This window comes from Phragmites australis, chromosome 18 (assembly GCF_958298935.1).
Source record: "Phragmites australis chromosome 18, lpPhrAust1.1, whole genome shotgun sequence".
In the NCBI taxonomy this organism is placed as follows: Eukaryota; Viridiplantae; Streptophyta; class Magnoliopsida; order Poales; family Poaceae; genus Phragmites; species Phragmites australis.
The window spans coordinates 2,052,065-2,065,459 of NC_084938.1; the positions used below are offsets into that span (position 1 = coordinate 2,052,065).

The 13,395-nt window shown below is 43.1% G+C and overlaps 1 protein-coding gene and 1 pseudogene across 3 annotated transcripts; one reads left to right on the forward strand and one right to left on the reverse strand.

Moving 5' to 3' along the window:
- The first annotated feature begins 1,592 nt into the window (after positions 1-1,592).
- On the forward strand, positions 1,593-9,426 carry LOC133898859 (probable GTP-binding protein OBGM, mitochondrial). 3 transcript variants are annotated; one of them, XM_062339650.1, is made up of 9 exons: positions 1,593-1,785; positions 2,619-2,767; positions 2,864-2,972; positions 3,463-3,545; positions 3,836-3,898; positions 4,005-5,506; positions 6,706-7,150; positions 8,737-9,257; positions 9,305-9,426. In XM_062339650.1, the coding sequence occupies exons 1-6, from the start codon at positions 1,662-1,664 to the stop codon at positions 5,271-5,273; spliced, it is 1,797 nt and encodes a 598-aa protein (XP_062195634.1). In that variant the 5' UTR covers positions 1,593-1,661; the 3' UTR covers positions 5,274-5,506; positions 6,706-7,150; positions 8,737-9,257; positions 9,305-9,426. The 3 variants fall into 3 exon arrangements, with proteins under 3 accessions (XP_062195634.1, XP_062195632.1, XP_062195633.1); XM_062339648.1 differs by having other exon boundaries at positions 8,737-9,426; XM_062339649.1 differs by lacking the exon at positions 6,706-7,150 and having other exon boundaries at positions 8,737-9,426.
- Positions 9,246-11,513, reverse strand: LOC133899426 (probable GTP-binding protein OBGM, mitochondrial; annotated as a pseudogene).
- Between the last annotated feature and the right edge of the window lie 1,882 nt (positions 11,514-13,395).

Sequence of the window (13,395 nt, forward strand, 5' to 3'; positions counted from 1 at the left end):
TTAAAAATTCAGGAAAACCAATTCTCCACAATAGGATCATGTGGATCAGTATTGATATTTTGAGCAGACTATGACATCTCAGTGTGACAGATACTGAAAGCCCTAATTATCTAAAATGTAATCCTCCCAACACCTAGTGGATTGTCCCTGCGATATTTTCTGTGATGTCTACTTGTCAAGTTGTATTGCTGACTGAATGAAATGTGTAACTTTTCCCTTTGGGCTTGTTTGAGCTGAAGTTGGCTTCTTTTAGCCATGGAACCATACATTGTTCTGCTCAAATTTGCATATTGGGCCATTGAAGGAAGTAAGATTTAAAAGTCCTTATGTGAATCTGATGTGTTTCTTGCACACTGGATTGCAATATGATGTGTACTGTTTGATTGTAAGATGCGAATCTCAAGGCACTCTTTCACCCTCGACATTGTGTTTTATTATTTGAATAGCTCAGATTTGAGAGGCATGGCAATATGGTGATAAATCATCAATTGCTCATCTGAATTTTCCAACGTCTTGGTTTGTAATTGGATGGCCTAATCGTAAAAGAACTAAAGAGGTCAACCATTCTATTGTAATTCACGCACCCGTTCAAAATGGTTACGATATCGAGCAAAATTGCGCATTTCATTTGCGAACTTTTGTATTTGCTGAAGATTCATCTCACTTTTTACCATGGCATAGTGGGACCGCAGTTCAGTGAGACCCCAATGCTAAAAGCAAAATGAAAAATAAGGAAAGCGAGAACTTTTTTTGAATTAGTGGTGATAAAAAAGAATAATCCTATTTTAATCAATAATCATTCACAGTGTGCTACGACAAGTAAGATTCTGTTTAGTAGAGGTCTAGTTTTGAGATCCATATAAAATTTGAAATTTGTAAGATAAATTAAAGTTATTTTAATACATATTTTCAATTCAAAATAGGAATATAATGCCTAAACCAAAAGTCCTCGATTTATCCATAGAGCTATGTCAAATATACCTATCAGTTCCATGAACCAATAGAGAAGTTGAGCACTTTGGATTTTTCATGAGAACGTCTCTCGTGAAGATCGTACCATCCAATTACTAATTGGACGACCACAATATTTCCCACCTTAAAAAGGGAATAAAAAGAAACAAGGGCATTTTGGTTAGAGAGACCTGATGCTAAAAGCAAAACGAAAATAAGGAAAGCGAGAACTTTTTTGAATTAGTGGCGACAAAAAAGAATAATCCTATTTTAATCAGTAATCATTCACAGTGTGCTCCGGCAATAAGATACTATTTGGCAGAGCTCTAGCTTCAAAATCCATATAAAATTTAGAGTTTGTAGAATAAACTAAAGTGATTTAAATACATATTTTCAATTCAAAATAAAAACAGAATACCTAAACCAAAGACCTCAATTTATTCATAAAGCTCTGTTAAATATAGCCTAACAGTTCCACGAAGCAATAGAGAAGTTGAGCGCTTTGGATTTTTCATGAGAATGTCTCTCGTAAAGATCTCAAATTCCCACCTTAAAAAGGGGATAAAAGAAACAAGGGTATTTTGGTTAGTTCATACATAAACCCAGCCATAGAGGGGCAAAATGGTCATTTTATCCCAAGCCCTAGAAAGTTCTTAAACCCCTAGTTCCCCCTCCAGTCTCTCGGCACCAAAAATCCTGCGGCGGCGGCGATGGCGGCGGCTGCGGCGAGGCCCGGGTTCCGGCGCATGTTCTCCGTCTCGGCCTTCGCGCCGCCGAAGCAGCCCACCACCCCGCCCCCCAAGGCCGACCCCTCCCCGAACCTCTTCGTCTCCGGTGAGGTTCCTCCTCCCATTTCTCGGCCCTTTTCCCCGGTAATCCCGGTGGTGGCGCTTTCATCTAGAGGTTTAGCTCAAAGATTGAATCTTGGATGCTGGGAGGCGGTAGCACGGTCTTGATTTTGCGTGTCAATTAGGTTTGGCACGGTGTTGACCTTTAGAGATGGATTAACTATAAGCTTGCATCTAGGAAGTTGGCGAAATTTTTATGGTGTACTCTGATGATGAATGAAAGCACAGTGTAAAGTTTGCATCTGGGGTGCTGGAGAGTTACCTTGTAGGTTTCCTTTATTCCACCTTTTGGTTTCTTACGCTGCTGGTGATTGGTTTGGTTTTCATTTCATATCCCATCATCGGTGGTGAAGGTGATGATTAACTAATCAGCAGAATCTTGACGCACTGGTCAAGACCTTGACTGCAAGCAACTAGGGAAGCAGATCATGCTGATAATGGGGGAGCCCAATAGGAAATTGAAACCCCTGCTCATTTTCTCAGTGAGCCCAATTTTTTTTAGTGGTCTACACCCGGGGTTGAACTGTCAGCCGTCTTGGTTCTTGCTTGGTCCTACATGGACATACGGAACTTTATAATCGCAAACCAGTGAAACCCATGTCTTTGCCCCTTTCTGGTATGTTTGATGTTTCCTTTTGATTCTGATCTTAATTAACATCAATGACGTATATAGGATTAAGCAAGCGCACCTCAACAGAGGGACTTAGAGACACTTTTGCAAAGTTTGGGAAAGTTATACATGGCATATTATTTTCTCCTTCGCTGAATATTATTTTCATGCTATGAGTTTCAGACTTCTCAGCTCTATTCCAATTGCAGCCCAAGTTGTGACAGAGCGAGTCACTGGTTTCTCTAAGGTGAAGATGGCGACACACTCTCCTACAGCGTGGGTGGGTGGTGAGCTAGGCCGCCACTATGGATCCGGGTCTGCGCCGGAAGGGAGGAAGGGAAAGGTGGCGCCTTTGCAGGTCTCTGGCTCCCATTACTTCCTATTTCTGATTCTTCCATATATTTACCATCTATCTCCTTACTGAGGGGAGGTGTGCATTGTACTGCGGGTGCAGGCGCGGGGCATGGTGGACAGGTTCCGGCTGCGCGCCAAGGGAGGAGACGGCGGCAATGGCTGCGTCAGCCTTAGGCGCTCCAGGTCCGACCGCCATGGCAGGCCTGATGGTGAGACAGCGCTTCCATTTATCTACCCCTCTTGTGCTGCCCGTACTGCCTTTCGTATCATATATGATGATGGTACTGTGAGAATGATATCTGATGCTAGTTCTAACTTTGGATACCAACGTGTTGGTTTCCTGATAATAACACCTCCATTGATAAAGCTCTGAATGTTGAGATACTCCAATCCTGATACAAGGATGATTTGATTATGTTCATTTGGACCATCCAGTCATTTGTCAGCCATTGTTCTGATTTTGTTGGATCAAGTAATCTCTTTGGTTCACCTACAGATAATGCGCAGAGAACTAGATGTTACGCTAAGCCACTTACACTATTTGACTATTTGTAAATGTTTCTACATTTGCTTTGTTTATGTTGGTCGAAATTAGTCCGTGCTACGTAGTCTCCTTTTAACACTATGGTGTCAGGATATATATTTTTATCAGAATCATATGGAGCAATCGATCCTGATTGGTGGTTCCCAAAAATGTAGGTGGTAATGGAGGAAAAGGTGGTGATGTCATTCTTGAGTGCTCAAGGTCTATCTGGGATTTCAGTGGCTTGCAGCATCACACGGTATGTTTACAAAACATTATAGTAGTTGTCTGTTTTGGCCTGAGTTAGATATGTTTGCTGCACAGATCTTTGTGTTCGATGTAAGATCCTCTTTCGTACAAATATTGTGCCCTAATTGGAAATTTAGCTTGTGAATATATTTGAATTAGAAAGTTCCAACACTGATTTTTGTTTATGAACTGAAAGTGTTAAACTAGACATTACTGTGCAGCTTAATATGATATGAAGCATTTGAAATCTGGAGAATTAACTGAAAACTGACTTCAAGTCTGTGTACTTTTGGTTTTCAGAAAGCAGGCCGAGGAGGCAATGGAGTTTCTAAGAATCAGATAGGAACAAGAGGTTTTGACAAGGTTGCCATGAGTTTATGTATTAATATGTCTTTCTCAATCTTTTTAAGTTTAGTTTTTGAAAGAAAACTGATGGTGGTATAGTACCTTCTGTTCTTATGTCTGACAGATCGCACAAGTACCAATAGGCACGGTGATTCATCTAGTCCAAGGGGAGCAACCTTCTGTTGCAGTAACTAAACTAACCAGAGCTCTTGATCCTTGGGATATCCCTGATGCTACGGAACACTCATCAGTCAGTTTGAATAAACCAACCAGAGCTCTTGATCCTTGGGAAATCTCTTATGCTGCAGAACACTTTGCAGCCAGTTCGAATCAGATGAAAGATTTGGATGGTGGCTTATTCCATCAGCATGTTGCTCCCAAGGATTATACTGATGGAAATGGAAGTGGCAGTAAGTTGGAGAAGCGAACATACTTAAATACATGCTCCAAGCCTGAGCTCTCCAACATTGATCATGATGCAAATAACTATCCACGTCAGGTGGAGATGGATGAAAAGGATCAGTTTGAGGGCGACGATAAAGAATTTTGGGAGGATGAAGACGAGTTCGACATGGACAATGAGGAGGAAGAGGTAGAGGAAGAGAGGGAGGAACAAGACCAGGTGCAATATTCTGTTGCCGAAATGACAAAACCTGGGCAACGGCTGATCATAGCACGAGGAGGGGAAGGTGGGCTGGGGAACGCTTTTATCATCAAGGAGATGCGGCTGTCCAAAGAAAATAGACAAGAGGAGATAGCCCGCTTGAGTACTGGGCAGCCAGGAACTGAGACCTTGCTCATCTTGGAACTGAAGAGCATTGCTGATGTTGGTCTTGTTGGTTTGCCTAATGCCGGGAAGAGCACATTGCTGAGCGCTCTCTCCAGGGCTCGTCCGGAGATAGCCGACTATGCGTTCACCACACTGAGGCCCAATATTGGTAGCCTAACCTATGAGGACCACTTCTCAGTGAAAGTGGCCGATATACCCGGTCTGATCAAAGGAGCCCATGAGAACCGTGGCCTCGGCCATGCTTTCTTGAGGCACATAGAGCGCACCAAAGTTCTCGCTTATGTGCTTGACCTGGCAGCCACACTAAATGGCAGGAAGGGCGTCTTGCCATGGGAGCAACTGCAGGATCTAGTCATGGAGCTGGAGCATTACCAAGAAGGCTTGACAAGGCGGCCATCATTGATTGTCGCTAACAAGATAGACGAAGAAGGGGCTGACGGAATGTTTGAGGAACTCAAGAGGAGAGTGCAAGGTGTTCCAATATTTCCAGTATGTGCCATCTTGCAAGAGGGGGTACCTGATCTGAGAGTTGGTCTAAGAAAACTTATGGATGATGACTTGGATCCACAGGGCATTGATTTGAGCAAAATTATTGTCGACTGATGCTCCATTTTTTTGTCCCTTTTGATACTGATGCGGTGGAGAATTGTTTTACAAATTTCACCCCTCGTCACCACAGGTTTAGATGCAATGGAGATTTGTGTTGCACATTTTTCACCATGTTTCTGAAAATCAGTCTATAATAATATCAGAAGGTTGCCAGTATCCTTTCTTCTTTCAGAAGAGCAGAAATGTATATACAACTACAAATGTTTTTTCGGTACCTGAAAATAAAGGTAACTACTGCACTTGCCACTTGCTCTTGGGAACAGTAATTTTGTCTGGTGGGAAGTTTCAATCTACCATTGATCTCTAGTTCCTTGTTTGGTTTTGGATGTCAGATGCCTTCGCGTCCTTTAAAATGCATCTCTTGCGTATTTCACTCCTTCCCTTGATGCCTTCACCTTTTGACTTTCAGTTCTTGATTTCATTAATGCAACTTGTGCATTCTTCCGCAGATGAAGTGCATCCTTGTTTTGTGAGAAAAACAGTAGTTTTTTTTTTTTGTAATACATGTAACCATGGGGTTTTGCTCCTGCATTATGAAGTATCCAAATTCACTTGATTTGGTTTTATATAATTGCCATTTAGCAGTTGTGGTGAGTGCAATATAGTTAACTTCTAGTGTATCTTATTGAAAAGACTGTAACAGCCAGGACTGTTGAACAATGTGAAACCAAATGCCTGTAGGAACTGGAACTTTATTTAGAAACAACAACCGCAAAAGAAAGAAACTCTGAATCTTTGATGGAGTAGAGTGGAAGGTAGAGTTTTCCATTCTTTTAATGGTGCAGCCTCAGTCCACAAGCTCTTGAAAATGTTTGAGCCCACAAGGCACGTTGGTTTGGCCTCGTTCTCATCACCAGATTATTAGGTTTGGCCCTTGACCCTACTATTTTAGGGCCACAACCGAAAGTTGGCTTCGAGCTTGAAACACCACAGCATGAGGCCGGCAGCAGGACCCACATGATAAATAGAAAATGAGGGCCATGGGACCGAGCGAGTTGGAAGGCAATTCGTAGGAAGCAATATTCTATTTAAATCAGGAGCGGGACACCTGTGCATCTGAATCTAAACGAGACACGAAATAATATTATAATTAATTGTCATCAGTGCACCTGTGCATCTGTACCTAAATGAGGAGCGAAATAATATTATAATTAATTGGCACCGGTGTACATTGTTGCGTCACTCCAGGATTTTTATGTTTTGGCTGAACCTCCTTTCTCTCCACTTCGGGCATCACTCCAAGCCAACACTGTGCAAGACCTAAGCTCTTGCATATTACCTTGTCTTACTAGCATTTCTCTTCATTTCTATGCAAGCTTTTGGTGGGCAGTAGCCCTAGTCTTTTGTTTTCTTGTGTAGTCTGATGCAATGCATCATGGCGTGCAAGTATTATTTTTTTTCCTGACAAAGCTCCATTTCTTTGCAGTTCCTTGATGGATGGGTTATTTTTTGCGGAGTATGCTAGATCCAGACCACCGCCACAGCAACCAGAGATAAATTTAGGCTCTGGAGCCTACAAAACAGTAGGGTGAACTAAGACCTGAACCTAGCTGGCCCATGTGGTCGTATGAGTTGATCCCACCCATAACCTCTCTTTAGGTTGACCCATCCGTGGCATCCTCCTTTAACAGTCCTCTTGCCACTGCTCCTGGAGTCCTGGTCACATGCCCTTTGCTGCTGGCCACTCTGCCACACCAGGCCAACACCTTCATTGGTCCTAGGCTTTGCTTTGTTGCGTCATGCTGTCACGCCTTTGCTTATTTCCCAGCAGCATATCCTCTGCTGCCTGCTGCATCCAGCAAGGAGCTCATTAACCATGACAGTGAGAAGATGTCCCCTATTGAGTTGAATACCCTGGCTGGCAGCGATTGGTTGGCATCTCCCTCTTTCGTTTTTTTTGTGTCTGCTTTATTTTTATGTTTTGATATGGCAGTGAGGAGATTGAAAGGCCGGTCTTAGGGCTGCCTCCCTATCTCCCAGATATGATGAGTCCCTTGTCTTCTGGGAGTTGGGATGGTAGTAGCATGATGTGTTTCGGTGAAAGGTTATTTGAGCCATTCTATCCGAAGTTTCGATTGTCTGGTGGGAAGTTTCAATCTATCATTGATCTCTAGTTCCTTGTTTGGTTTTGGATGTCAGATGCCTTCGTGTCCTTTAAAATGCGTCTCTTGCGTATTTCACTCCTTCCCTTGATCCCTTCACTTTTTTGACTTCTCAGCTCTGGATTTCATTCGTGCAACTTGTGCATTCTTCAGCAGATAAAGTGCATCCTTGTTTTGTGGGGAAAAAAGTGGGTTTTTTTGGTAATACATGTAACCGTGGGGTTTTGCTCCTGCATTATGAAGTATACAAAATTCATTTGATTTGGCTGTATATAATTGCCATTTAGCAGTTGTGAGTGCACTATAGTTATCTACTAGTGTATCTTATTGAAAAGACTGAGACAGCTAGATCTGTTGAACAATGTGAAGCCAAATGCCTGTAGGAACCGGAACTTCATTTAGAAACAACAACTACAAAAGAAAGAAACTCTGAATCTTTGATGGAGTAGAGTGGAAGGTAGAGTATTCCATTCTTTAACGGTGCAGCCTCACTCCACAAGCTCTCAAAAATGTTCGAGTCCACAAGGCCCATTGGTTTGGCCTCGTTCTCATCACCAGAGTATTAGGTTTGGCCCTTGATCCTGCTATTTCAGGGCATGGGGGATCAGATCTAGGATTGGCCAGAACAGCCCTTTGCACCATACAAGATGGACATGATTCTTGTAAAAATTTTAGTCATGTGTGGACTGTAGACTATTTCTAACCATAATTTAATGGAATTTTATCTTCTCTGAGACTGACTTCAGTGCCATTTTGATTCCACACGAGCATATGACATTAAGCATTCCTATACAGTACTTAGCAAGTATAGCAACTATTGTTTCTTACTCAGCACAGTACCTGGCCGGCACATAGATGAAACTGTACTGGGATTGCTTTTAAAAAGTGAAGTAATATTTGTGGACTAAGTGACTGACTAGATTTTTCCATTCATGGTGACTGATGTTTGGTATTTGCTACTGCTTTGGCACACGTCATTATGAGTACACAACGATAAGTGAATAAGTTACAACGATGGTGTGCAGATTTCTTAATTGTATAAATTAAAAAAACAGATCTCAGACTTATCATACTGATACTGCCTTCTTCGGTTACTGTGTGGGTTATTATTCTGATGGTACCTTGTTGCCCAAATGATATGCAACTTTGCCTCTGTATCTAGCTTGTTAGTTTTGAGTAATCATTGGCATACTAAGCTCTTGCATATTAACTTGTCTTACTAGCATTTCTCTTCATCTCTATGCAAGCTTTTGGTGGGCAGGAGCCCTAATATTTTGTTTTCTTGTGTAGTCTGCTGCAATGCATCATGACGTGCAAGTATCTTTTTTCCCTGACAAAGCTCCATTTCTTTGCAGTTCCTTGATGGATGGGTTATTTTTGTGGAGTATGCTAGATCCAGACCACCGCCACAGCAACATTCGTGGGGCCCTCCATCAGGTTCCTGGGGTGCACAGTAGATGGAGACAATCATGGGCCCCTCTACCTGGCCTTGGGGCTCACAGCGGATCTACAGGCCGTCGATTCTACATTTAATCTACACAGCTATATTGTGGTGTTCCAGGTGTGAATGCCCTTCCCGTTCCGATATTCTTGTCATGTTGGAGTGGTCGGTTACTCGCATCCATGAGCTCCACATGAAGCAGCAGTTGCCAAACCGAATACGGACCAAACGAGTCTTACTGTCAGTGCGAAACAGGACACGAAGAGGTTGAAACCTTAGCTAATAACGTCTCCTGTCCTGCTTGCCGGGGCGTGTTGTTATGCTACATTGTCATTTTTCTTTGAATTGTCATAGCGCTTATCAGCTGGTGGCATGTGCTGCTCCTGTACTGGATAATGACTCGTAGCTCAGGATAAGAGCACGTCAGGTGAGAAGGTATGGTGCATCAGACTTCTCCCTGATAAGTCCGTTTGTCGACGAAGCTAATCTGCACAGTACAATTCATTCGTTATCAGCAGTGCAGGAACCTGCGTTACTAGCTGTTCTTGTCTTGCATTTGATTCGCCTTATTGTTATTGGAACTCTTAGCATTTGTGTTGCCTGATATGGCTGGTGCTGCGCCGTATTTCTTACCATCGGTAGACCTGTAATTCTGAGCGCTGTGCATCCCTGTCGATACCGGCGTCTCCGCTGGTGTGCCTATAGTTAGTTGCTGATGAATGATTCTGTGACGATAGTTAGTTGCTGTTGTTTCGGAGTGTTCCTGGTGTAGATTGCTGTTGCACATTCTTGTCAGCGTTTATCACCTGTGCCGTGACTCTGCATCTGTACATGCCTGACCTTCGTTCTAGCTTGAAACAGTTGGAACTGAGCTGATGCTTGCCTGCTTGGACTGGCGCATCTACAGGTGTTCACACGGTCGTCTGGTTCCGCTTGTGAGGCAGTAACGCCTGGTGTTGCCAGTTGAAACTCCAGCGCAAGCGAGTCTGATCGCGTGGCCACCGCCACACAGTACTCCCTCGCCGTCGTCGGCTACATGTCGTGCCTTGCCGTGTTCTGGGCCAGCGCGAAACGAGTCAGAATCCAGTGCCTTGGCTGCCGGGGCAACAGACGACCTAGCATTGCTCGCCAGAGCTTGGCAGTAAAGCCGTGGCAGAAACCACCAGCAGGGCAATTCATGTCATCTGAACAGGATTGTCTTTAGTAAGTAGTACAGTTTCACCATAAATATTCCGTAGGATTTCTCACCTTTAGCATGAAAGAGAACCAACATGATACATACTAGTTCTTTCTTTACCAGGGCAAGATACATGGTCACAAAATTTATATTACCAAGAGCAAGTGTCAAGTGCAGTAGTTACCTTCATTTTTTGACCAAGGTCGATGTTTCAGGTATTAAAAAAGCATTTGTAGTGGTATGTATATTTCTGCTCTTCTGAAAGAAGATACGATACTGGCAACCGTTTGATTTTATTATGCATTGATTTTCAGAAATATTGTGAAATATCTATTGTCATAACAAACAAAAAGAAAAAGAAGCACAAAGTCAGAGAAAAATGCACAACACAAATCTCCATTGCATCTAAACCTTTGGTGATGAGGGGTGAAATTCGTAACATAGTTCTCCACCTCATCAGTATCAAAAGGGACAAAAAAAATACAACATCAATTGACAAATAATTTTATTCAAATCAATGCCATGCGGATACAAGTCATCATCCATAAGTTTTCTTACACCGACTCTCAGATCGGGTACCCCTCCTGCAAGATGGCACATATTGGAAATATTGAAACACCCTGTACTCTCCTCTTTAGTTCCTTGAGCATTTCATTGACCCCTTCTTCTTCTATCTTGCTCGCGACAATCAATGATGGTCGCCTTGTAAAGCCTTCTTGGTAATGCTCCAGCTCCCTGGTCAGATCTTGCAGTTGCTCCGATGGCGGGATGCCCTTCCCGCCATTGAGTGTTGCTGCCAGGTCAAGCTGATAAGCCAAACTTTAGTGCGCTCTATGTGCCTCAAGAAAGCATGGCCCAGGCCACAGTTCTTATGAGCTCCTTTGGTCTGACCGGGTAAATCGCCCATTTCCACTTAGAAGTGGTTCTCATAGGTTAGGCTACTAATATTGGGCCTCAATGTGGTGAACGCATAGTCGGCTATCTCCGGGCAAGCCCTAGAGAGAGCGCTCAACAATGTGCTCTTCCCGGCATTAGGCAAAACAACAAGACCAACATCAGCAATGCTCTTCAGTGCCAAGATGAGCAAGGTCTTAGTTCCTGGCTGCCCAGTACTCAAGTGGGCTATCTCCTCTTGTCAATTTTCTTTGGACAACCGCATCTCCTTGATGATAAAAGCATTCCCCAGCCCACGTTCCCCTCCTCATGCTGTGATCAACTGTTGCTCAGGTTTTGTCATTTTGGCAACACAGTATTGCACCTGGTCTTGTTCCTCCCTCTCTTCCTCTACCTCTTCCTCCTTTGGTAATTTAATGAAGGATGAAGAGTGGAGATGTCAAAATAACCATGATCTTGTTCTTCTCAGCGGATAATTAACTTGTTTGAAACAATATTTAATTCTGTGTCTCAAAAGGTAGAAAAATACTGTGAAATGGAAAGAGGCATTTTCCCGCACGCAAAAATTGAACGCCGCCACGAGGCACAGATGCCGGTGCACCACGACCAGCCGCCGTCATGTCAGCCAAGCTAGCGGTCAGCTGCCTCCGGATCCGAATTTGAATTCCACGTCGTTAGCTGCATGCATGCCCGGTCAATTCAACTCGATGGTTTCACCTACCCGTCCATGTTCAAAGTTACTCCTAAAAGGCTATAGCAGTAGCAGTAAAAGTGATGGATATGCCTCAAGACTTGACTCAAACAATGCTTGCAGGCCACGTAAACCCCTGATACAAGTATTGCAAATTCAAGCTCCAAATACAAGTTCTAGAGATACAATCTGAGGAGAAATGAAATCTGCGACGACTGTGAATCAGCAATAGACGGAAAAACAGGGCGCTGGGAATGTAGAAGCGAGCAAGGGAAAGGATCAGAACCGAGGGGAGAAGATGGAACCGTTCCGTTTCTTCTTTGTTCAATCCCCATCGGTGCCTGTCTCGCTTCAGTATGTAGTGTCCTTCCTTCCAATCTCATTAGACCCAGAGACAATACAGCTTGAAAACTCGGCCCAGTAGGCTTGAGTCCGTGACAAGCTAGCGATCGATGGAGCACAATACAAATCTGAAACGTCACGTGTTACCGCATCTGTATGGATGTCTTGTACATGCATGTGATGCGTTCAAGCTGTGTGCTTGTAAAAGACATGTGTGAAGGATGCCTGACGACCGAGCTGACTCCAACTTGACAACAACGACGTAGGTACGCTAGCTGGCATCGCCCTCGACTACACTATCACCAACGTGGAAAATAAATTATGTACTTTTAAATGAACTGTTGTATATGTGTGTGTGAAGGATGCCTGACGATCGAGCTGACTCCAACTTGACAACAACGACGTAGATACGGTAGCTGGCATCGATCCTCGACTACAGGATCACCAACGCGAGCGTGCGTGCGTGCACGGAGCACCAACAAGACGATTGACCGTCCACCAAGGAGAGGAGACGATAGCGCATCTCGCACGTTGGTTTGTCATAGGGAAAGTATGAACGCATGCAATAACTTATAAAGAAATTCTCGTTCTCTATGTATCTTTCATTGCACAGTGATACACCCGCACAAATACACTGCACTACAAGCATATCATACTCATTATACCTATATCCGCAAGTGCACACTTACCATACGTCTAAATTTGGTCCCCAAAATTAAGCATCTGCATGTGTATTTATAAATTGTGGACACTATGTATGATTTAAATTAGTTACTATAATTGAATATTTTTTTTATCACAGGACGAAATTATTGACGTGTAAACCATGCGACGTTGGCGCAGGGATTGCCCTTGCTTTGGAACGACGTACATATGCGTCGTTTTCCCGTTGCGACGGGGCGAATTGAAAACCTCTTCCAGTCTTGTCCCAAGTCCTTGCTCCTTACCAACCACATACGTTCTCTCTAGCTACTGCACGTCTGGTGACTGCATCATCGTAAGGTCATCTTTAGCAGATAATTAAAAATTTATTCTATGTAATATTATTACAGTATTATTTAATATTATTATAATATTTATTATTTTTTTATCTCTAGCAGCTACTCTATTTCTTAACTTTTATTACTCACATACTCTCTTCAACCCACAGTCATACATTATAAACAGTGTTACAAATATGCAAAATAGTTTTCTCCAACTGCTACAGTGCCATGGATGCAATACTGTAGCACTAGAAACGGGATCCGCTGGAGATCGATACTGCTCCCGGCGATCGGTAAAACAAGCAATATATGGTTTTGCGGATGCTGCTGGAGCTACACTAATAAACTAACCATCACCCTAACTTCCAAAAAAATACATATCTAAATATATACTATAGTACTTAATATACACACACGACGAGTCTATATTGAAAACGCCTAATGTAACAGTGAACTATGTTGCGTCACCCTCACCCTCAGTTGCTG

Excerpts from the sequence above, each read along its gene's own strand:
- LOC133898859 (XM_062339648.1), top strand. The coding sequence starts at position 1,662 with ATGGCGGCGGCTGCGGCGAGGCCCGGGTTCCGGCGCATGTTCTCCGTC. Across the intron at positions 1,786-2,618 it reads CCCGAACCTCTTCGTCTCCG|CCCAAGTTGTGACAGAGCGA; the intron begins GTGAGGTTCCTC and ends TTCCAATTGCAG. Across the intron at positions 2,973-3,462 it reads CCGCCATGGCAGGCCTGATG|GTGGTAATGGAGGAAAAGGT; the intron begins GTGAGACAGCGC and ends CCAAAAATGTAG.